Source organism: Henckelia pumila, chromosome 1, assembly GCF_033568475.1.
Source record: "Henckelia pumila isolate YLH828 chromosome 1, ASM3356847v2, whole genome shotgun sequence".
NCBI classification, from domain to species: Eukaryota; Viridiplantae; Streptophyta; class Magnoliopsida; order Lamiales; family Gesneriaceae; genus Henckelia; species Henckelia pumila.
Window position 1 is genome coordinate 103,602,853 of NC_133120.1, and position 26,745 is coordinate 103,629,597.

Consider the following 26,745-nt stretch of genomic DNA (forward strand, 5'->3'; position numbering starts at 1 on the left):
AAAAGGAAAAAAAGGAAATTTTCAAATAAAAAAAGATATATATATATATATATATATATATATATATATACATAGTTTTGTCGTCGTACATTAATGATTATACCCACCAAATATTTTGCCATTTTACTAGTGGGGAATGCGATGAAACAAAAGCATAATATGGTAAAAAAAAAAATTGTACTCCCCTGCCTATATAGTAGAGTATATTAAATAACAAATAATAAATAAAGAAAAGAGTTATAATAAAATTGTACTAATAATGCGTAGTTGGTGAGGGGTCAATGTTAAATAAGGCTTTTTATGTTTTGACAAAGCTCTGCCTGCCGACAACCATTTTGTCTCTCCACTAAAATAGGTAATTACAACATGACATAAAGCCAAATTTAAAGGTATCATAATACTCTCTACTACTATTTTTATTTTGCTTTTACTCCAACAAGTTTTCTTCTTTTTCATTCATTTATGTTGTGTGAAATGAAATCCGCTCTCAAGGTGGGTGGATTCATTGTTTTTAACCAAGTAGTTAATTAGTCCATGACCAATGCGTCTAGTCTATATACATATTGTACTTTTTATACCAAGTGTGATTATATTTTATTTTATTAATTTATTTAATTTGAATCTTTTTTTCCATAAAATAAAAGTAATGTGAGGAAGATGTATTTTTCAAGTTTCTTATATTCTAGAGACAACAATAAACGTAACTATTATATGGTAGTTGTCATAAAATTCTTATGAGACTATAAATTAATTTTTGAGACGGCTATTCGACTTGATTCCTGAAAAAAAAAAATTGGTCAAAATTGTTGATTTTTACTGCATATATGGATTGGGTCGAAACGAAAAAAGTCTAACGAAGGACTGACTCAATCTATTGTGCATCATCAAGAAAAATAGGTTAACTCTATGCATATTCATGCTTCGAATCTCATCATACACACTGTTGAGCAAATTGTTGAAAAAGTGAGATACAGATTCATGAATTAACACAACTAGCTACTTGCTATCCTTAGAAACCAAAAGAGATTAATAATTTCCCCCTTAGCTTTATTTGAAAACCGTGATAATTAAAAATGTCATTTCTATAAGGGGATCCAAGATGGTAATATGATGAAATATAATGAGTATATAGCATCTACCATGTAGGAAAGACGTTTCACTTGAACCCAAATGATGATCACCCAATCTTTATTAATGATTCCATCCATTTTGTATGCATGGCTTGTATTGTATTGTATTATATATATATATAACCCAAACAAATAATTTATGTATATTTCGATTCAAGAATCATTAAAGTATGGGGTTTGGCCATAACAATATACCAATAACAAAATATGATAGGAGACATCGGGAGCAAACCACTTATATATCTATGAATTCAATCTAATTGTTGTTTATCTACTATACAATTTTAAAGGAAAAGTAGAATGTGAGTTACAAAATTTCATTATGCCGGCGGCCGATACGAATAGAAAATTTATATCAAATCGTCATAAATTCCAAACTCTACTTATTTTCAAGAATAAATCAAGAAACTTGTGATCCTAAAATAGGATCTACATATCATGAACTACAAACACAATGAAAACGACCCGAGAGTAACAATATCATCACCCGGCGTTTGTCTATTAGCCACCGGGGAGCCAAAAAATGAGTTCATAATTGTTATCAAATCGATCTCCATCGTCCATTTTTTGCACTGCGTCCTGCGTGCTCATGATCGAACGGGTCGTCGCAACCTTTTCAGATAAATGATAATCCTCTGACCTTGCACGAACAATATCATCGCCAACTTTTGAATGTTTAAAGGAGAAGCGACCCAATGAATTATACTATGATTTGAATTTGAGGGCCATCTTTAACTACCGAAATTCGGAAAAAGACTTCCACTTTGTTCGTCGTGGGGCTAGACTTTTCAAGAACATGTGATCTGAAGGGTAGGGATGAGACAGCACCAGTTTGAATTGCTGCTCCAGCTCCACACATAGGTTGTCTGAGTTCCGAGGTTGTTGATTAAGGTAACAAAGCTACGTTCCTTGGTCCACCTTTCGAAATATTCAAACAACCTCATCCACGTTTTCTCGATCCATTATTGTCTCTAGATTTGATGGACTCCGATCTGCTCATGGAGGTCTTGCCATTTTAACAATGCCCCTGTCATAGGCTTCTGCCATCAAAGAATAAAAACTTATGTCATGGATCATTCTGTATTTGAAATTGCATGCCAATCAATGGAGAGAACCAATATATCAAAGAATCATAAATCATCCGCAGCAAGTACTACCACGGTCATGGAGTCGTTCAGTTTTTCAAGAATCTGTAGAGTCTGATAAATAAGGGTTCCGATGAAAAGTATTTCATTTTTAGGTTCCTGACATATATTAAATGGTTGATAGCTAAATTTTTTAGGGCAAGGTCTACAAATGAATCAGCAGTGCCCGCATTGGCAAATATCTAAAGCATCCATCATTTTTGTGAATTAGCAGGTAAAATGTTTCATCAAAATTTCTGAAAAATCACCTGGCGTCACTAAAAGAACTAGTTGAACCACCAAAAAACAAGTAAGATGATAACTATTCAATGTAATGCACCCAACGACTGATTAGAACAGTTGGAGAAGAGCTCAACAAGCTATTGATACACATGCTATATATGGTGACCATTTCATCAAATTGTAAACACTTGATTTCATGAACTAATAGACATTGTCTAACAAATCTAAAATGATTTGGAATAATATAGAAGAAAACAAAAGCCTTCTTATCAATGAACTTTATCATTTCATTCTCTAAAGGAACAATAATGTTAAATGCTCTCATTTTACATCATCAATCATATGTTACAAACAAGCACCCACTCTCTAATCCACAATCATTCTAAATTCCAAAGTATTCCATAGAAAAAAAGTGGCGAAATATAAACTGACCTATAGATTGAAATGTGAAAGGAAGAAAACAAAGGAAATCTTACACAGAGGATGTATCAACAAAAACTTCGTTGAGCACATCATCCTCACCATTTTCCAAGGCAAAAAGGCAGCCAGTTTCTTTATCATCGTCATCCGAATTTTCCCGTCTCTCCATCTTTGAATGAGCATAAATAAAAACTAGCTTTTGAGCCCTGTCCACTCCAACTCTTGAATGGGAATTAGCACTAATCCATCTCATTAAAGGCAAGTTGCACTTAAAACCGCAAGAAGTCGCGCGAAGGAAAATTAACCGAACTGCTACCTTTCCTAATGATTTGAACTCAGTTAAGTGCGTTTCCCACACAAGCCTGCTGCTTTGGGGGTTGGCAATCTTCATTTTACCAGTATTGGGATCCTTTTGCTTCAATTGCACTGCTTGAGCATAAACAGGATCGAGTCCTTCGGTTCTCCACTTCATAAGCTCCATCAATGCAATGTGAGCTTCATCCCTCGATACAAGACGGGTTATGAGTTTATCGACATCCTTTTCTTGTTCAGGTGTCAAGAATTTAAAGGGTGGTAAGTATTTTCCACTAGTGTCCCTAATCAGATAAAGTGGATCAAGAATGAAGGCAGCAGCCCAGGCAGGATGATAATTTTTTTTGAACCTTCTCTCGATTAGTTTTTCGACAGGCCCTTCAAGAATGTGAAATTTAGAGCACCAATCCTTCACTTTTAACCTTAGCTCTTGCCAGAGGGACAGGCACTGTCCAATCCGAGGTTTTTCAGTTTCGATATCTTGAGCCATGGTCTTCACCAATTTCACCAGAGAATGCACAGCTTCCAATTCATTCCAGAAATGCGGATTCCTCATCATTTCTTCAATCTCTCTGGCAATTGGCTCCTCCATTAAAACCATCTTGTATGATTCATCCAACAACACCAACTCAAGAGCCCGAGCCGAGCTCAATATGTCCTCTACCATTGCAAATACAGGACCAAAATCTGATCTTTCATAACTTCGCAGTGGCACTCTCAACAAATTGGCATGCCTGTATTCCTGCAGCTGATACTTGTGAAAACTATGCCGAATCTGAGACTTGTTGTTAACAAAATTTGCCAGTTTCGAGCAATTTTCAGTCACATTCTTGAATAAAGGAAGCCCGTTACCAAAATCCTTAATCAGTGCATTCAAACCTTGATATTGACAGCAAAGATTCACCATCCACTGATGCTGATTCTCTAAATTCCTCAAAGCCTTAGCTTTAAACTTGTCTGAAACTACACCTACACAATGCTGTACGTTGTTCCCACAAATTTCAGTAATAGTATCCCACAAAACCTCCTCTGCATATCTGGACACAGTGTAACCACTTGTAAAAACTGCCCTCCTAAACACACTAGTTCCATTAGGAAGATTCACAGCCAAATTTACTAAATTCACCAAACTCTCCTCCCTTGAATGACTATAACAATCCTTTGACTTCCAGCCATCAGATGCAATCTGAAAGAACATTGCATCGCGAATCTTGGCCTCAGACTCGGCCTTAGCCTCTTCGAACTTAGCATCTAGTCTAGACCCAGCTAATTCTTTCCTTGAAACTGCAGGCAATCCTACGTGATTCAGAAATGCCTTGAATTTTGGATGCTCAAGGCTTGAAAATGTAACAGACCCGCAACAATCATAAACCCAATCAACAAGAAGATCAAATGCAGAATCAACCTGTTCTTTGCTCAAAGTCGGTGCCCGCATTGCTTTAGGGCTCTTGAGCCGCTTCACACTGTCTTCCAACATAGCCAAAGCTCCCAAATCCTCTTTCCCACCTGATAAAACCAACTGCTGTTGCTGCTGATGACAGTACAACCCGCCGCCGGCGCCAGTTCCTGTACCGCTGCCTCGGCCGCCGGGACTTGCACTAGAAGAGATGATGACAGCACTGGTACTAGCAATTGGAACAGCAGGTGGGTAAGCTAAATCCACCGTAAATCTTGATGGATCAACAACAGCCAATGGTGGAACAATCACTTGGTGTGCGGGCAAGGCCTTCACTGCACCTCCGGAAGTCCCACTACCCCCTCCGCCGCGATTACCTCCGGGAGAAGTACGCTTCCTATGGTTGTGCGACGGCTGGGATGACGAAGGAATATTAGGAGTATTGGGCAAGCTAGCAACAGAAACAGAAGAAGCCGGAGGCACCGAAGAAATGGGGTTCGGCGAAGAAGCGAAATTCGGGCACGTGCCCCTTTTCAGGTGCTCGGAGGCGGTTCTCGAGGGGTTAGAGGCGGAGAACATGGCGTCGCACAAGGAACACCTGAGCTTCACGGCCTTGGGAAACCCGGTATCAGGATTATGCACAAGAATCGGCTCGAGGTGTGCCCAGTACCACGCGCCTTTGCCCTTAATCGCCTTCGTCCGTACCATCACCAACCCTTCATATCTCTTGTGCACCGCCTTCGCTGATAGTTCGTCAGACGAGACGGAAGTAGATTCCACAGCGGCGGACGTGCCGGCGTTCGGTGCTTCCATGGTGAAAGATACGTCGCAGCACTGTGCAACGAGTCAATGTCCTCTAATTATTCTTCACAAGTCAAAATCTTGAAGTCGAAAGAATTTTACGGCTTTTGAGTCGTTGATGGTAATGGAGTGACATGGGTGCATTCCCGGCTGAGGACTCCACGGCGGCGAATCTTTGAGTGAGGTGGCGCCGCCAGGAGAGATAATGGAGTCAGGGAGAGAGAGAGAGAGAGAGAGAGCAATGGAGTTAGTGTAGAGAGAGAGTGAGAGAGAGATCAAAGAGTTTTTCGAAGAATATGAATGGAAGACGCGCTTGTCCTCTATTCATCAATAGAAGTTTTAGACATCATAGTATTTTTCAAACTTTGCATTATTAATTTATTCATTTTTCCTTTTCCCTTCAAATGGAAAACTTTAAAAAAATAGAGAAAAAAAAAAGTATAAATGACATGTTAGAAATCATAAACATAACTATTGTTCTTTGTTGCGTGATATGTGCGAACATATTTAAATTTTGTGTAAAAAACATATATTATTTTATTATAATACGATGTTTATAGATTAAATACGATTTTATTGACATAATTTGAATTTTGAGATATAGTGTAAATAAATTTTAGTATCACATTAACGGACTGAAGTTAGTTAACGTGAGGATTAATAAAAATAATAATAATAATAATAATAATAATAATAATAATAATAGATAGTAAAGATTATTAAAAAACCAAAAACAATTATTATTGTTATAATTGATATTATTTTGCTGTCTGACGACAGATTTGTACACATAATTTTATAACACAATGGTACGTCGGTTGCAAAAGGGACAGATTACAAAATTTGAGAAATGGAACGTGAGCTGGGATTCCCCAAATAAAGTGCAAATTAATTTATAATGAATTATTTTTTATGCGACTGATAAAATATATATTCTAATTTCAAATTTTTCCACCAAATTAACCCACCAATTAATTACAACAGCAATTAAAGATTAAACCCAAAACACATCCCTTTTGTATTTTTTTTTAATCTGCCCCCGCAATTTTTTTATAATTTATTACAAGTGCAATTTTTATAATAATCCATCGGTCCTAAAATAATATTCGAGTGGCCGTGTAATTGAATAATAATTTTAAAGATTATAAACTAGGATGACTTCAAAGTTTACAATTATCAGATCCAATAAAATAATGATTTAAGAAGTGTTTGAGAGAGCTCATATGAATCAATTATAGAGGTGTCAAAACGGGCCAGCAGGACGGGGCGGCCCACAACCGGTCGTAACCCACCATTAGGCGGGCCGGGCCGGGGCGGCCTACCTTTTAGGTTATTACTAGGAATATTAGGTTTTTATTGGATAACAGGTAGTTTTGAATTTCGGGATTTATTCGAAATATTCAATAACTTGATTTATAACACCAACCCAACCCACCTACTTTAGGTGGCGGGGAGGATCAACCCGACGGGCTCACGTGTAAATTGGCGGGTTTTTGCGGGTCAATCCGCAACCCACCACAACCCACCATTAGGCGGGGCGGTGCCGGCCGGCCGGCTCACCTTTTAGGCGGGTTGTGAAATTGTCAACCCAACCCACCAATTTTGTATGGCGGGACGGGCCAATTCGACAGACCTAGCTCATTTTGACACCTCTAATCACTTCTTAGCTTTTTTTTTTTTCCATAAAATTTACAAAATTGTGAAATTTTATGAAAAAAATCTTAGAAGTATTTCCTAAAAGATGTCTCAAACAGTACCTTAGTATGAAAAAAAAAAAAACTCTTGATTTTCTTATGATTTGGTGCAAATATATTATCCACACTAGTAAAAAATGCACACACTTTGTGTGTGTAGAAAAAAGTTTTTTTTTTTTTAAAAAAAACAAAAACAAATCATGGAGTTAGTGGGAAGTTTTTAGTAAAATAATGGTTAAAAAAACGTAATTTTGGAATAAATTATTTTGATGTCCCCAATGTAGTTACTCTAACCTACACATCTTTTATAATATAGAATAGATATATACATTCATCTTCCTACTATCTTTTGGATCAAACTATTTAACATATTAACATGTATATTTAACATTTTTTCTATATATGTTACGTCTCTGTTACATGATTAGGGCACCCGTTTCTTCGTATTTCAAGTTTTTATTGGTCGAAGATTTGCAGGAGACAATTTAAAATTTTAAGTAGATATGTAATATTAATAATTCAAATAAAACTAATGACCAACAAATACTGTAATTTAAAAATAAACCTACGCTATTTTTTTTTTTTAATCAATAAACCTACGCTATTTTGATGGCGAGGTTTTGTTTGATATGCCTTTATTTTATTTAACGGGGCTTTTTCTTTTTCTCCTTTTTGTTGGGGTCCGGTGGGGTCAGTAGAGTCCTTTTGCTGTTTGTTTTTTCTCCAACATTGAATTTTCTTGGAAACTTTTTACATATATACGTACCTAACATTTTTTCTATATCGATTCATAATTTATTAGTAAGTCCATATCACCTTCACTAGTGTATATATATATATATATATATATATATATATATATATTTAAATTTCGTAGAACCCAATTGAACAATTATAATTCATTTTGACACAAAATGGCTACTTATCATTTAATTGATTATAATTATAATATAACTGTACTCGGATAAAAATAATTTAATAAATTTTAATTTTTCAAGCGCAATCCAAGACAAATGGGCAACCTAGGAAATACGATGGATCTCACCAGTTTTCTTTTGTAAATATATATTTTTTTTTTCTAGTCCTAGTACAGCTGTGTTGACCAAAACAAAAGAATATAAAAGTGGCCATCAAAAAAATGCTCCCCCCAAATCTACTTTCCAATCAACACTCAAATCTTCGACCCAACCCCCAATGGGTCCACCCAGGTTAAAAACTTTTTCACCATGAAATCTCGCATTTCTTTGAAAAACAATATGCTTAGAAGGCTAGGTATTTTTTTTAATATTATTTTAATTTTGTATATCTATGATTAAGGAATTTTTTACTCGGATTTAAATCCCACTGAGTCGCCATCGACTCAATTTTGTGACCTGATTCATGATCAACTTCTAAAATCAACCAATTAAAAACCTTAGCCATATAGAAACCTCTATACAAATTATCGAATCACTTGTTTGAGATTTTATTAGTTTCATGTCTTCTTAAGATTGGAAAACACCCACATTTAAATTGAACGAGTAATTAAACGTATAATTTGTTAACCCCTTTTTCTTTTTTTCTTTTTGGTCAGGCAACCTTTTTGAAAATTAGTACTTTTAACTATAAAAGTGAATGCCCTCTCTCGATACATTTTAAATTTTGTCAAAAATCTGGCTATGTTTTATAACGTGACAGCCGATACACAAATTAACGAATAATTAATGCATTTTATATATATATATATATATATTGATGTGGTTTGGTTTGGTTTAGACTCAGAATATGGCTTTCAGAAATTTCCATATTTTTTTGTTCGAAACTAGCCATAAATAGTAATTGTTCCCCAATCAGAAGAATTGTGGAGAATTATTAATTATTGTACAAAGTGCTCCTTTTTAGTACTACTACTCCGATTGGTAATACATGTCCAATCAGTATCTACATATATATATATATATCGTTGAATATCAATGTTAATTATAAGATACTATATATATGTATATATATTCTACATGGTATTATACAATAAGTTACGTGAAAGAGTTTACAAAGATCAGTCATTCATATGTCTGCGTAGCAACTTATTAATATATCGAACATTTTCAGGCCAAAAAAACCAAATATATGTTACGAACCGGAGGCATATTTGCATGTTAATTTCAAGATATGGTATTTATAATTATACGAGTACAAGTACAGAACAATATATGTAACTTCTCAAATATATACTTCATCCGTCTCAAATACATAATCCTACTTTTTATTTCACACGGATTAAGAAAAAATTATTAGAAAAGTAAATTTTATACAAACTTCCTATTTTATCCCTATTTAATGTATTAAAAAATGATTGTACAATTTTCAATGTGTAGTTAATAGGGATATATTAGTAAATGAGTGTACAAAAAAATTACTAAATATGGTATATGACTATGTATTGGGACAAATAAAAAAAGAAACGTGGACCATATAATTGAGACGGATGAAGTATATGAAATGAAATATTATACTTATGTGCGTGAAGGCTTTGTCCTCTATATACATACATACATAAATACATATATAATAGAGTTTTGATATTGTGAGCACCTATCATGTGCATTTATGTGTGCATCTGCTGATGTGACGTTCACCTATTGGATGTAAAGGATGCCACGTCAGCGGTGCACACATAAGTGCATATCATGAGTGCTCACAATATCAAATCTGTATATATATATACATATATATATATATCATACTGTAGAATATTGTGAATATGTTTATGTATAAGAATATATTTATTCATAGGACTCGGATCCTAAAAAAACGAAGATGAATATTCGTAGGACTCTGATCCTCATGTATAACCATTGTTTGTATATATAGCACATTTAGGTAGTGTTTGAGAGAACTTCTACAAAACACTTCTCATCTTTTTTTAATAAAATTTTGAAATTTTATAAAATTTTATTAAGAAAAAGTGAGAAGTGCTTTCTAGAAGCTCTCTCAAACACTACCTTAATTACATGAAAATTATGACAATCGCTAGAGTTTTAACAATGATTTAAACAAAATAATTAAAGAGTATATATATATTTATGTTAAGGGTTAGAAGTAAAAAAATCAGAAGACGCGAATAATATATATTATCGACGAGATAATATAATGTTACAAAACTTTCATACCATATGAGAACGAAAACAGACACGGATTCAAGAATTTTGTTTAGGGAGCATTATTCATATAAACGAATAAAATATAACTTATATCAACGAAAAAACGAGTAGAAAATTTAAATCATTACTATCTACTCAAATGAGTTAATAATTATATATATTTTTAATATATACCACCAATTCCGTTGTAAATTTATTCGTCACAATCTTCGTAGATGTAAATGTTTTCTCTAATGTGATACTAGTAACAAGTAAAATCAAAGACTCTTTTAAAAGTTTGTAAACTAATTGATATGCTATGTATCTTCTATTTTCACGTGCTATTTGCTAATGAGAATTTTTTTATTTTTTAGAAGAGACCGAGAAGGATTTTTCGGAAAAAGGGTTTTATGGCTTTTTGTACTGTTTGGTTTGTAGTGGACATGTTCTTTGTAAAATATTATTTATTTTATTAATAAAGTGCTAAAGATATATCAGTAATTTCACGAAAATAAAATGAGGGAGGGTCATGTCCCTGTGTGAGTCCGCCTCTGGACGCAAAGCATGACAGATGTATTATATTATCTTTTCCGAATCTCTCCCTTACGGCCTTACACATATATATATATATTTTTTTTTCATTTGTTGAAATTGTTTTTATGTGATATAAATATTATTATTTTTTTTGAAATTTTGATATTTCAAATTTCGATATTTTTTGGAAAATCAATTTCAGAAACTTATAGGTTTTCCAAATAAATTCATGAGAGAATTTTCCCCCCTTTTCTAATTTATAGTTGTCATTTAATTTCACAGTATTTCTACTCAATATTTTCATGCAGTTAGTTTAAGCGAGAGGATATTATATTATTAATTTATTTTTGTGTTTTATTGATATACCAAATCGATTACTCCATATATATTAATTAAATTTAATAAATATTATAGATTATAGATATATATGCCATTATGAAATTTTTGTGTTTTATTGATATACCAAATCGACTACTCAATGTTTTCATGCAGTTAGCTGATGAACAAGTGTTTATTTTATTTTTTTTATTGGCTTCCTTCGTCACATCATTGTCCTACTCACATAAACATTCTAACTAGCTACGAATGGTTACTATCAGAACAAAGCATACACCCATTATTCATCTCATTCTGTAAAGTCCATTATTACGGACGCTATAAGTTAGAAGTTGTTCATTTTATTTTATTTTATTTTCGTATTGATAACTTTTTCTTAGATGCTTACAAACTTTTGTTACCTATTTAGTTCTAGCTCCAGTTCTCCTAATACCAATAGATTGGATGTCGATGCTTGTTATAATGAAACTAAGGGTTGTTTTTCGATTGGGGCTATATATTATCCGAGATTGCAATTAATGGTCGAGTAAGCCTAGCTCTATAGGATCTGTTTTTAGAGGAGAACTCTGGGCCAATATATATCCTCCATGGGTCGAGGCTCTGTAAAAGCTGCAATCTTATAAGGAGCGTATGTATTTATTCTGATTCCTCGGAGGTGATTAGAGCTGTGCGTGAATCATATGAATGTTTAGGACCAGATGAGAGGCTGATCATAACTACTATCAAAGAGATGCTACTTCAAGGGTATCAATATACGTCGCCAACCTAAATCATGTGTACATCTTTTAGCTAAATTTGGTTTTTTCTTGCAAGAGTACCATTGTATTTGGGTTTTTCTCTCTGGTTTTCCAGCTCGGCTCATAAGATATTGTTTCTCCATGAATATTGAATAGTATACAAAAGGGTGCATGATAATAGATTCACAGTATTTCGTAACACTTTTAGATCGAAGAAAGTTTTTGGATTACGATCAAACTTTGAAAAAATTATATGACTAAAACAAAAAAAAAATCCAAATTATTGTATTAAGATCAAAATTTGAAAAGTTATAGGACTAAAACAAAAAATATGACAACTTACGTATAATTGCAAATTCTCTCCTAAAAAGCCAGAGACAAGAGAGCCGGATTGGTTTTTTTTTAAAAAAAAAATAAATTTATGAGCGTATTTAATTATCTTGTTTTATGAAAAAGTATTATATAAATTATAATACAGTTATATATGTGTGTATGTATGTATATATATATATCCCTAATTTAATAATGTCTAGTTAGTTTTGATCCCACGCACCCTAGGGTGCAGGGGATTTACGTGCACCCGTACCCAAAACAATTCCGATTGCCTTGAAATTTTCACGGTAGGGTATTTTCGAAAATACAAACTCAACAATATATCATATGATATAAATTTCAATCTCGGTGGTCGGAAATGTGAAGATGACTGAAAATTGCATATTTCACCTTATTTCCGATCATTTTCAAATCTCCCATCACCGAGATTGAAATTTATATCATATGATACATCGTTGGATTCGCATTTTTGAGACGACCCTACCGTGAAATTTCAAGGCAATCGAAATTATTTTGGACACGGGTGTACGTGGATCCTCGCACCCTAAGGTGCGTGAGATCAAAACTGAATGTTTAGTAGTATAAAATTTTTACAAACATTTTCATTTAATTTCCAAAATAAAATGTATTCGAGCATATCTAGGAATAATTATAATCTCTCGAGCCTCTAAATCTGAAAATAACTTGATTGGAAAATTGGGAAACAAAAAAAGTATTAATTAAGATGACATATAATAAACAAATAGTTTAATTAGTAGTATTTTTGTTTTAATTTATCATGTAATATCCCATATTTAAGGATATTCATAAATTTAATTATGATTTTTTGAATAATAAAGTTCTTGATAATTAATTTTAGGAAGGAAGACTACTAAATAAATTTACTAAAACAAGAGCAATTAATTAGAAGGACAATAATTTAAAAATAAAAGTGAAGTGTATTTGAAAAATAATAGTAGTGAAGTGTATCTGAAAAATAATAGTGTGCTGTGTGTGTGTGTATTACATCGTGTAACTTATAATGTGTATTGTGTAGTTTAGCGGTAGAAGGAGCAACTTGTTATTATTATAATTTCTCGTGTGTGTGTGAGAGAGATTTTTTCAGACCAAAAAAAAAACAATTTTAATACACAAGAAATCACATTGGACATTGTTAACTCATTTTTTTACGTTAATATCTAATTGCACCTGTTACGTATCATACTGTATTTGTTTTATAATCACATACATTTATATGTATATATTCGTCTATTTATTACATATTTATATCTTTAGTGGAAGGAACTTGAAAATGGGCACTTGACATTTTATAGACAAATGGTTCGTCTTGGTAGCCTATGCTATAGGTAGACGTAATGATACTTATATGTATAGAACTGAAGAATTAATGGGAATAGAGAATATATAGATGACAATAATTCTCCCTAAGATGCTTAGAAAAAGAAACCTAGAGGCCTAAGATATTATGACAACGTAAATTCGCCCTTTTGTCAACTTTTGAAACTACCTTGACCATATATTATACAATTCAAGGTTTTAAAATCTGTGGATTTATGGATCGGGATCGGAATATATTTGGTCTAGTACAATTGTAGTTATTAGAGTGGACTTTTATGCTCCATTATATAATATTATAAGTGGAATTAAAAAACCCCAAGTGATGTATATAAATATATATATTTTTTTTTCTATTATTATAATTTGGGTCCGGCATACATAATTCATACATAATAATGTGAAAAAGTTGTGAATAGGCAATAATAAAAGGGAAAAAAAAAGTACAAATAATTAACTGCGCAGCATGGGAAAGCAAAGGGTTTTCAATGATAATACATGCCCATATATTGTACTTATGTACTCAATAGTTGTAATAACGAAGGCATATGATTAAGGCTGTAAGTGTAGCGTATGGGCTTTTTCTGGTAATAATGGAAACTCAGGCAATCAATACATGCAAATTGCTTTGGTAATAATAGTAATATATAAGGGATTCAAGAATGAACGAAATTATTGGGCCTAGGGAATGAATGATTTTGGCATGTTGGTGACCTCTGTCTTCATACATATCGCACATTCATTCTTGGAGATTGGCAGATTTGATTTCATGGAACATCAAATTAAAATTCGGTTCGAGTTCGGGTTCGAGTTTGAAATACTATATTGATCGTACGTAAATTCTTCAAATCGAGCATCAAATTTCAATTCTTTTTGGGGATATTTTGGTCAACACATGATTTGAGTTCAAAAATCAAGCTTGTTGATATTAAGTTGAGGCTACTGGACAAAATTCGTGTCGATATATAAATGTTTACAGAACCAGAATTTTAATTTATATAAATAAAATAATAGCAATAAAAAAAAAAAACCAAAAAGCTTAATGACACTTGTGGAGTGAATAACATTGGAGTATGGCCTCGTAGAAAAATTAAAAAGTTGATAAAGTAGTCAATAAATAGGAATGGAGGTGAACCTTTTGAAAGCACATAAATAAATGAAATCGACATAGTTTGAATTATTATTATTTTTTAAAAATGGTATTCTCTGATATATATTGAAGCTTGGAACTGGGTTTGGGCCTTGAAATATTTTGGCCGATTGTATTAGAGAAAGAATCACAAATTTAATTCGATTTTCAGGAGACATATATATATTTATTAAATGTTATGCCATAAACAAAGGTTTTTAGCTTATTATATCACATTATACATATTTAGTTATCTATTTTACTTTATAACAGAGTACATATTATATGTATTTCGGAAACATTTTCCATGCCTTCTTCTAATTTCATTTTAAATAGAATATCTGTAACTACTACCAAGGTTTTCATCCCTTGTATTTCACACTATTTTTGAAACAATTCAATCGAAAGCTATTTCAGATTTTTTAGAAATCATCATCGAAAACATAATAAATGTTTCATATTATTTTTCAGAACATTTTGATGCTATTTTTTTTTTACTGCAAAATTGACATAAATCTTTGAAAAAACACAAATAAATAATATTTAAAAAATAAATAAATAAACTCGCCAGTTAACATACTATGGTAACAAACAGAAACAATGCATAAATAGAACTGCAGTTGGACTAGAAAAGCAATATATCACGAACCAACCTGTACAAACTCAGGTAACACAGTGCCTGCAGAATTAACAATCACAACAGATTGGATTCATTTAGAAGATTTTGTTTGAACACAATTTCCCCCAACTAATACATTTTCAAATCCCAAACAACAACATTTAGCCTTCCCACAAAAGCTTTCAGCCAGTTTTTGAACCCACACTTAATCAAGTTTACAAGCTTGAGCTGATTGGTCCTGCAAATTTCTGTTCTCTACGCCGTTGCTTTTAAGTCCCTCCCGTAACTGCAAAGACCGAAAGTAAATTTTCTTTAGCGAAATGTACTGAATTGAGTGTCGATGATTGTCTTGTTTGGCAAGACAAAGACTTGAGACATGAAAGAAACATGATCAAAAAATACTAAGGTTTTATTTACCTGTTGGAGGACTTTCTTTTGATAACGGTAACCCTGTGATTTTTTTTAGAAGGGGAAAAAACCAATGTTTCGTCAATGACTACGTTTGGAAGCCAATTAATCTTGTAATAACAATGACAAATTATTCAAATAATCACCTTGTCAGTGCCATAAATGTAATCACAATACGTAAATACTGATGCAAAATTACTCTGGCTTTGCCCGCCAACATAATGATGGTAATCATGGTAATCCGCACCACCATAAAAAGGAATATATTTCGTTGGAGTCCAGGGGAAGTCGTACCTGAATTATTGTCAAAAACATATTAATTACAACGGAATCGTATCACTTCTTGTTAACAATTTGACATGATTAAATGTATCCCGGGACAAAGCAGGCAGAAGGAAATTGTTGCTTATCCGTGACTCGTGAGCAAATGCGACCAATATCGAAATTAATGTCATCTCAGTACATGGATAGATGTTATTTTCTTCATTGAAACACAAGCTTTGCTCCTCGAAAGACGTAATTTATTTACAAATGTTAAATTTGCTACAATCAGAGTCAATCCGAAGAATAAATTATCAAAATGATATCAACTGAACTGTGTTCGAAGAGAGTTTTTAACCTTCAAACATTTTGAATTCTGTACACAACATTAACAGGGCTGAATAACGGTTTGACAGCTTAAAGATAAGAAGTTTAAGTTTTAAGGATATAAAATCAAAATCAGAAGGCAGAAAACTTTTAGGCACAGCTATATAGTCATTGCAAACTAAGTCATCCATGTTTTACATGATATCAGGAAAAATAGAAAAGATGTAAAAAGAGAGAATCTAACATGGACTTGGAGAGGTACCACAACACACAGGACACACAATTTAAGAATAAGTTTAATGGACTCTGAGTCTCTGATCATCACAACACATTTTCCTGTCGTTTTGGTATCTTGAGATTGCTGTTGATGACAATATTAGTTCATGCATGTGGAAAACATGTTGAAATTTGTAGCTAGATCTCTGAACACTTAGCTGGTGGATGATTGTACATTCCTATTAGACTATATTTTGGCCGAAGTAATTCTTTCCTTCTCACATTAATCTTCGTTTACTAAGTATAAATACTTGTCACAGTACACTCTAACTCATTTACATTATTAAATAAAAACGAAATACTCCTTTAACTGCTTCCAACAAACATTATATGATAAGCACAATCCAAAATACAAACATCAGATTATGAAGTAAACTGAACCAACCTCACTTTTTTGCTAGTCTTACATGTTTCACCTTTTTATTATTTCAAGTAAATGTCCTCTGTCCATTTCATCTACAGTTCCATTCCACCTTCTCCAACAGAATTGATTGATTTATGGCTTTAATTGGCGCACTTTCAAAGCTAAGATCATGACACTAAAGCTCAAATAAAAAAATAATGATTGCATGAGTTTGAAAGTGTCATGCCTTTTTTTCCGAATTCCTACTTTTAAATCATTAAAAATAGACCCTACTTGCATTGCCTTATTTGCCATTATCTGCCTATGACTACTTAATTTCAATTTACATAAGGTAAAAGTAGATATGCTATGATCCAATTATATATCCAATCATCAATCACTAATGTAAGATATCCACTCATAGAAATAACCATTTGATGCAAACTTTTATTCTTTTAGGAATAACATAATATGAGTTTTTTTGAAAAAAACGAGCACTCTAAGTTCAACCCTCACATCAACTTCTCACCTGATTCAACAGAAAATTGGTAATAAGTGGATCCATTATACTCCACATATGTATCGACGCACAATATATTGACACAGGTTGATGCACAAAATATAGAAGACTTGCTACCGTAAAATGCCTGCTGTTTTAATGAATAAAATGGAATACACGGAAATTATGAACCAAGTTGGTGGGGTAGAGCTGTAGAGGCCAAACAAACAACCCAGTGATATAGCTGCGGATTTGCAAAAACATGTGTCTTGGTTCAGGGCAAATATGTGCGGGTGTTCTTTGACAAAAAGTTGGAGCAGTTAAGCCTAAAAATTATCAAATGATTATGTTGGCAAATCAACTACTCGATTAAGAAAAGGGGGAAGAGAGCACCAGACAAGAAAAGGAATACCAAATATTAAGTGCAGAGAGAGAGGATAAACCCGTGCACAAAGTTAATCCACGATTATTGACCTAATCCGCCCATCCCACAAGCCCTTTCCCTTTCCAGTGGATAAATTCAAATTCAGAAAAGTAAACAAATCTAAAAGAGTGTATAAACAACAGTGTTTAGCCATCATTTGGTCAAATTAATAAAAGAAAGTAGATAAAAACAACACTTAATCAAGCAAAAGCCCAAAGTTTTCACGCTAAAGCATGAACATCAAGCATGCAAAGTGCCTTACCCACTGTGAGTCTCAATGGCCTCTATCTGCCTCAAAGCAATCCATAACCAGAAGGTAATAATATGACCTGGGACCATGGCAGGTCCTAGAAAAGAAGGAATCCCGAGGATCAAAATCTCAGCCCAATGAGCATACGGCGCCGCAAACCCAATTGGAGCAGTGTACTCATGATGCACCTTGTGAATCTTATCATAACCCCATTTCGAATGCAGAAGTCTATGGATCCAATAGTTTGTGTAGTCCTCGACGATGAAATATACCACCAATTGTGCTCCAATTTCCCACAAAGAAGGCAATGGCAAGCTTGTTCTTATCCCAATCATCTACATTCAATAGAAGACTAAGAATCAAAACAAATTTCTTGACCCAACAACTGCAATGCTTACATTCTTGGGATGCAAAAATATTGCAACTTTAATCAAACCCCAACAAAAATATTAACATAACCAGCATCAAACCATACATTGAACAAAAACACATAATTTTCCGACCGAAATAATCGCATCCACGAATTTAATGATTGGGCAAAGGCAATTCACTAAATAAACAATCATTTATCCCAACAAGAGGAAAAGTCCAAATTGACAAGGCAGTGGAAGAATGGTTTGCATTTCTTATTAAAAAAAACATACCTTGATGGTAGGATATGAAACCAGTTGAAGAGGACCCACGACAAGAAAGAACATACGCATGACGGATTTGTAGCAGTTTATGGAATCGGAGAGAGAAATCTTAACTTTGGGCTGGATTTTGAAAGGCTCGATGGTGTTCTTGAAGAAATATTCGAGAAATAGGTAGTAAAGGGGGAAGATTGAGAAAATGACAAAGAGAAAGATGATGTTGAGGCAGTATAGGTAGTAGTCGGATTTGGCGGCGGTGTAGCTAAGCCATAGGGACTCCGCCGCCGTGAGCGATCTCCCCAGAACGGTTTCCGCCTCTGCCACGGTGGTGTACGGCAGCATTGGGCAGTAGAGACTAGAACACAAATTTGGGTGGAGGGGGTGTTGTGCAATTTCTGTGGGTGAGAGCTACTCTTGTGTGTGCTGAGTTGTTCGCTTCTGCCGAATCTAGTTTGTTAAATTATGCGGGAAGGAAGAGGTTGCGAATATTCAAATAGAAAAAGTTGAGGGGGGCATCTGTAAATTCCTAAATATGAGATTGGTCATTGGAGAAACTTGGAAACGTTTGCAAATTATTTAAAAAGATACACGAACTCATTTTAATAATGAAAAAAAAATTATTTGAATAAACGGTGGCCTATGTAACACTAAATTTAGGACAAATATCGTTCGAGACAAATTGCAATAACCACTGACATCTACATTTTGCTTGGTTAAGAAAAGAAATTCAAAAACCAATTTATATAAAAATTCGTATAAGACGATCGAGTCAATTTTGTGAGACGAATATCATATTTTTTACTTTTTATGCCAAAAAAATTATTTTTTATCGTAGACATAAGCACTATCGACCCATATTTTTTCGTGTTACTGTCTCATAAGAGACCTACTAAAAAAATAATATTAATTTGATAATTATAATTTTTTTAGAGTAACATAATTGTCATTAGACTGAATTGTCTTTAGATACAAGCATATTCAACCGAGATGGAAACCACTAAAAGATCAAGTAAGAGGACGAGAAGAAGAGGAAGCATGTCGAGCAAGCTTATGCGCCGCCGAATTCGCTTGTCATCGCATGTGCTTCAAATCCAAAAAGACATTCTCGGAAAGTAAAATCTCTGATGGATGAAATTAGACATCATTTGGAATTCTCACCGGTTATACAAGGCAAAGGAAAATGTGTAAATAACATAAAGAGACAATAATACAATTAGAATTGCTTCTAGGAAATAAAACTCAAAATTATTTCTAATAAACAATCCTAAACACTACCTAATACTTGCATACAGTTGCGGAGCCATGTTGAAGGGCACCCGTGTTTTAGCCTGGGTGATCCGATTTTTTTTTTTTTTTTGTATATAAAAATTTTAAATAATTTTGGTTTAATTTGGTGTTAGCTCGGATAGCTCAATTCAAAATATTAAAGTACACGAGAGCTTAGAATTTTAGCTTGAGTAGATTAAAATTTCTGGCTCCGCCATTACTTGCATAGGAGCATCATAATAATATTCAATATATAGTGAGTGGGGTGACAGTTTTAAGTTTTAACAACAACTCACATAGTCACATATGTTTTTAATCAATCAATTATCAATTATATCTTTACTATATTATAATTGATAAATCCATTAGAGTAACTAACTTTGGTCATTTTAATAGATTTTCAAATTTATCCTTATAATTATTTCAAATATATTCAATGATTAAAAGGTAAAAATATCATTTAGGATTAAAAAACTCCCACATCTTATCCCCACTATTCCACTATCTTAATTTTAAATTATTATTTTTATAAAATTATATTATGTGCACATGCAATGCATGTGCTTAGTGTATTAGTATATAATATATAAGAGGGAGGAATGCGAATTCCAAAACAAAAGTGGATCATTTTTTAATGTGCACATTTGGTGTCATGTGCATGCGTCTCAAAAAATTATGTCTTAAAGTTCTTTTTATGCAGTAAATTTAAAGATTATATAGATTATTTTATTATCTTACTATATATATATATATATATATATATATATAATATCTTTACTTATATTTAAAAATCTACGCTATATATTAATCAATGTCTAATTAATTGTATAAAACTCAAATGAAATTTATAATTATATCATCTTCTATAAATATTAATAATGATATAACTAACTTATTTGCAATTTAGATATAATTATCATATCTTATCGGTTTTAAAAATTTTTTAATTATTAAATTTTTTTTTTATCTTAAGATAAATTTTTGAATATTAAATTCATATAAGTCCTGAAAAAACATGGATTATAAAAATGTATTAACTAAGAAACATTTATGTGTATGCACGCATCTCATTCAAGATGTAAATGAAAACAATAATAATGGTATATTTGGTATTCAAAATATATCATTACATCATCAAAGTTAGTTAGTGAAAAAAATTTGTATTTACTAAATAAATAGAATATATATTTAATTCAAGTTTATTATTGTTATTTTTAAAAATACCATTAAAATAAATATTAATAGTAAAATAATTTTTATTTAAAATTGTTATTGTGGATTGAGTTGACTTATATTTTTTTTACAAAAAAATTAAATTATTAAATTAAAAAAATTAGTAAGGCTGTGAGAGAATTTGAATAAATTAAAATAGGGGTAGGAAGTTAAAATTATTAGGAAAATAATTTTTTCAAAAACAAAATAGAGGTATGAAGAAGAGACAGAGAGGTGTTGAGGGGAGGCGGTCGCACCACCACTTCCATTTGGCCCCGTCTCTAGTTGATAGTAATGATAGTAACGATGCAGCTAAATTATTTTTAAAAAATACAACAACTCAACAATTACATATCGAATATTTTTAAAGAATACAACAACTCAACCATATCATATATCAATTATCCTACTTGGTATGAGTAATTATTACACTTAATAACATCCTTCCTAATAATTGCACTTTTTTGTGCAATCAATGAAAATCAAACTCGTCACATTTGCTTTGATATCAATTTGAGGATCGAGTGTTCGCCGTTTTATCAAGAGATATAGATGATGATAACGATGCAACTTAAATATTTTTAAAACACACAACAATTCAAACATCACATTAATCAATGAAGTTGAAAATAGCGATAAAAATCAATCACGTGATTTTAAAAAGTTAATAAATTAAATGATATATAATAACGATAAAAACATTTTTTTCAAAGCAATGATCAACGACGAAATTTAAGGTAATAACAACCTTGGAAATGGTAATATGTAAACACTGTATTTTTAATTCGAAAATGTGGCCAACACATGTTTTTGATATATTCCCAAATAACGAAAATATTATCATAAAAATATAACGAAATATTATCTTAATGTGTGGATTTATTGCCTAATAACAGCAATCACAGTAATTTTTTTTATAAAAAAACTAAATTCAATATATTTTGTTACAGTATTTTAAAAATATTATTTTAATTAATATATTTCCTAAATGAAGCCAATATGACTCATGCATCTAAAAAGAGTGTTTGTAAAAATTACGTGCTTAGAGATATGATTGAATTTATAAATTTCAAAGAAGTGTGAAGAAAAAATCAGAAGTAGATAATATTATATCTTCCTATATATCTCTCCCTATATATAAAGAATCTCCCTCTTATCTCTTCCTATATATAAAGAATCTCCCCCTTAGACACCATCTTTTAAATTGCCGAAATTGACCTTATGTAACATAAATATTACAATTTTATTTTTATTTATTTTTTTTTTGAAAATTTGAAATTTCAAATTTTCATATTTTTCTCAATTAAAGATTGTAGATAAGAAAAATTGATAAAAAATAATTTAAATTTATTTTTATATTATTTTATAAATTTTAAAAAATAAATTTAAATATTATTGAAAAAATAATATTTATATATAACATACAATATTAAATATATTGTATGATTTTATACAACCGCAACGAGTGTGCGATTATGCTAGTTAAAATAAAAATGGAAAGATGAAATTTTTTCGAGTTTATAGTGACTGAAAATATAAATGAAAAACCTGAAAATTTTTCAAGCTGAATTGTTTGGTAAATTATAGTCTGACGTTTTAATGGACACAAAAATAAATTTGGATTAAACAAAAATAATAGGATAAAGGTACTGTTCAAAAAAGAAATCAATTTATTTATCAAAATATAATAATCACTTTGATAAGACAATATCTTAATTTTGGCAATGACAAAGGCACCCACCGTAAGCCTTTCCTCGTTTGAACCTCGCCCTTATAAGGCTATGTCTTTCTCTGATGCGTTTTACTAATGATCTAAAAGTAAAGCGGTTGACATGAGAAGACGTTCTAGTGCCCTATTTGTCTAATAATTATTAGAAAATGCCCCCCATTCAATAATTCGTATTCGTAGCGTCCTATTCCATTCCCGGTAATCTTAGAAGACAACTGTCGGTATATCTTTGAAAGCTCAGACGGAGAGAAGAGAATAAACTCACATTCAACTACGCTTCTCGGCATAAGTAGCCCTCTCATCCTGAGCAAGATGCAACTTTCCCGCCAGCCCTGATGAAGCTTCCCGCCTAACCTGAGATAGGTAGAGAAGGAAGGCTTTCCGAACTCAGACATTTAGGCGCCTAAGCTTACCAATCATCGGCAGCGACTCTTACCACTGCAACCTAGGCACTCAGGCCTTGGAGCTGATCTGTCAGTCCATCATTACCCCAAACCTCCACTTTGAAGTGAAGCGATTTCGTTCATTCCCGAGTCGATAATAGCCAGAGGACGAAGCACTTGGAAAACTATCGATACGCGAAAACCTTCCCTTACTATTCTCATCTCTTAATTATTTTCTATGATAGAGGAGCTTGGATACGTTTTCCCGGTATCTCCCCATGGCTCTACTCGATCAAGTTTAACTGATCAGATGAAACGTTGTACAATACTAAGAAAACATCAAACTTATAATATTATATCATAATTGGACTTATTTATTTGATCTAAACAAGACTAATGATAAGCAATCTCTTATCAGATTAGTAAGAGTAAAAAGTCATTTTGGTCCTCTATTTTTACGTGTTTTATCTTTTAATCCTCTATCTAGTAAAAGTTCTATATTGGTCCTTTAAATTTTAAATTTTTGCTATTTTGGTTCGATTTTTACCGGAATGTTTAATTTTTCAAGAATTTTTTGGGATTTTCAATTTGAAAGAATAGTAGAATACCATGCTGTTCGAAATGCCACTTAAATTTCACATTATTAAACCGAACTATAAAATAATAATAATATTATTATTAATATTAATAATAAGCAAATTCAAAAAATTAATGTGTTAAACATGTTTCTCGTATCTTTCTACCCCAATAAATAACACCAGTCCAGATTAAGCGATCCTCAAAAACTCTAGAGAAAAAACATCATTTATACATGAAGAAAAATCAAATCTCATCGGAAAAAGTTCAATGAACGATTCAATCATTAGAGATTTGTATTTAAGTTTAAAAATTAATTTTCCATATATCATGAGGAAAAAAAGAGCTATAATGCTCATAATCATATTTTTTTTAACTTTTCTAGTTTTTTATTCAAACATAAATTAATCTAGTCAAATATTAATTTTTTCTTTATTTTTTGGTTGTGGAGGAAACCATTTTCTCAAATAGAGAAACAAGAAACATTCCAAAAATTGAGATAATTAAAAAATTCTAATTAAAGTTCACAATTTTTTTACTTTTGATTTTGCTTGCTTTTTAAAAAAAAATTATGAACACATATTTATTCTATTAACATACTGAAATTTATAAAATTAGGTGACATTCCAAGTAGTATGATTATCTTTCAAATTAAAAATCATCGAATTTTATTGTATAGTCATCAATTTCCGACAAAAATTAGATAATCCGATAAAAATAGGACCAATATAACCAAAATTTAAAAGTTAAAGGAGTAATACGGAACTTTAACTAGTTAAAGAACTAAAAGAGAAAACAAGTAAAGATAGAGGACCAAAACAACTTTTTTTCCGATTAGTAATATTAGTGGACCATGTGTTGATTATAAAGAAACTATTCTAATCATTCCAGATCTATCTTCATTGTCAGACCAATTCTGGCTACCAAACCAGTTCAGACAATCCAGACTAGGGTTTTGTCTATGCTACCCCATTCGGGTAGTGTCCGAATAGGGATCCAACGATCCATGTTTTTTTGGATTTGATATGATCTCATTTAAAATGAGATCAAATCAAATTCAAAAAAAGATGGGTCATTGGATGCAGCACATGGGCATTGCCCATGTGCTAGCGTAGACAAATCCCCAAACTAGATCAACTATTATCTTCGAACTTCGTTCATACTTTTTTAAAAAAAAAATTGATCTGAGTTGATGGAGAAAAAGACAAATAAAATAAAGACGTTATTCTCATATCTCGCTATATTTCAATTTCCCCGTAGAAAAAGGGAAGACGTGTAGAAGTGTTAGATTCGAACTTCTATAAAAAAATATCTCGCACCCTTTACTTTATTTGCTTTCAGTCTGCCTAAGCTTTCAGTTCAATTTAGTGTGTGAGAATATTTCCGTTTGACCATATCGGTTCTCACAAGAAAATTTATTAAACATTTTTTTTGACAATCGAAATGATAATTCAACTCAGTTATAAAACAAGTTTTTAAAAATATTTTAAAATATATATTCATCTTCTCTGCGTACGTTTTGATCCTAACACACTTTGTAAGATTCAAAATCATCGCGTGACTAACTTTTGAATTTTGATAATTAATCAGAAACAACGTAAAAAATCAGGGTTGAAACTAAAAAAAAAATTGCTTTTTTAAATGGAAAATGAATAATAAATTTTTTTGCATATTGTGCAGAAGTCAGAACACTCATCAAGTGGCTCTAAATCCCGGTACGCAGCATCCACAACTTAATAACAATAAAGCCATCTCCAACCCTACGCACCATTTTAGCGCAGGGAAAATCCTCCAACGGGGCGCCAAATTCTGCGCCATTTTGGCGCCCCCACCTTTGGTATTATTTTAATTTATATAATAATAGTTAAATCATAAAATTAAAATTAATATTTATATGTATTAACAATAAAATAAATTTTAATTAATAAAAATATTAATTATATAATTTGTAAAAATATTTATAAACGTTAATTTATTTTAAAAAAATATTAATTATATAATTTGTAAAAATATGTTGAATAAAATTAATTAATATATGTGAAATAAAAGGAATATTTTGAGAATATTCTTTTTGGTGTAAGATTTGGTGTAAATGAGTTGGAGATGGTGTTGTGTTTGGTGCAGAAATTGCGCTATTTTAGTGCAAAACTTGCACCAAAATGGTGTTTGAAATTGGAGATGGCCTAATTAAAAAAAAAAGAAGAAAAAAGAAAGAAGAAAAAGACGACCCTACTTCCGAATAAAAAAATGATCAGATAACAAAACCGTCTCTCTCCGCCCGTATTTTTTTCGGCTAAAAAGTAGATACTAACTACTAAGGAATAAGGATTACTTAAATTATCCTTGAATCTACCTCAAAAATAAATAAATAAAAAATTCCCTGACTCGTCATTTTCCTGTATTTTGGCATTGAAGAATAATCACACAAGTTCTAGACTGTTCCAATTTTTTTTTATTTTTTTTTAAAATGAGCTTCCTTATCGCCAATGATCATAATTATTTCATATATACAAGTATAGCCTAAAGTGCAAAAAAAATGTCTCAAAATATATATGATACAAAAGTAGCTAATTCGGCCCAAATCCTTCCGCTGCAATTACAACTCATCTCAATCAATTTTAGTAACTAGTATTCCACTTCACGCGTTGCGTGCTCGTATATTTCTTTTTTTTTAAAAGACAATAAATAATAAATTAAATAATTAAAAAATAATAAAACAATAAATAATAAATTATAAAATAAAAAATAATAAAAATATAACGTTTCTTAAACACATATTCACAAAAAATATATATTTATAAAGTGAGTGTCATATTTGTAAATAAAATAATATCAAAGGGCACAAAGTGGCTTTTAATGGCTAGAAAAGAGGAAACTGTATAAAATGACTATTTTGT

General features: G+C 31.9%; 2 protein-coding genes across 5 annotated transcripts; both read right to left on the reverse strand.

Moving 5' to 3' along the window:
• Nucleotides 1-1,466: 1,466 nt before the first annotated feature.
• LOC140879481 (uncharacterized) lies at nucleotides 1,467-5,737 on the reverse strand. 4 transcript variants are annotated; one of them, XM_073283219.1, is made up of 2 exons: nucleotides 2,974-5,737; nucleotides 1,467-2,167 (listed from the first exon to the last, which is right to left on the reverse strand). In XM_073283219.1, the coding sequence occupies exons 1-2, from the start codon at nucleotides 5,436-5,438 to the stop codon at nucleotides 2,161-2,163; spliced, it is 2,472 nt and encodes an 823-aa protein (XP_073139320.1). In that variant the 5' UTR covers nucleotides 5,439-5,737; the 3' UTR covers nucleotides 1,467-2,160. The 4 variants fall into 4 exon arrangements, with proteins under 4 accessions (XP_073139320.1, XP_073139336.1, XP_073139312.1 ...); XM_073283235.1 differs by having other exon boundaries at nucleotides 1,467-2,170; nucleotides 3,020-5,736; XM_073283211.1 differs by having other exon boundaries at nucleotides 1,467-2,170; nucleotides 2,974-5,736.
• Nucleotides 5,738-15,214: 9,477 nt separating this feature from the next.
• On the reverse strand, nucleotides 15,215-19,110 carry LOC140875019 (methylsterol monooxygenase 1-1-like). Its single transcript, XM_073278529.1, has 5 exons — nucleotides 18,695-19,110; nucleotides 18,063-18,385; nucleotides 15,817-15,964; nucleotides 15,680-15,712; nucleotides 15,215-15,548 (listed from the first exon to the last, which is right to left on the reverse strand). Exons 1-5 carry the CDS (start codon nucleotides 19,022-19,024, stop codon nucleotides 15,468-15,470), a joined length of 915 nt encoding a protein of 304 aa, XP_073134630.1. The 5' UTR covers nucleotides 19,025-19,110; the 3' UTR covers nucleotides 15,215-15,467.
• Nucleotides 19,111-26,745: the final 7,635 nt, after the last annotated feature.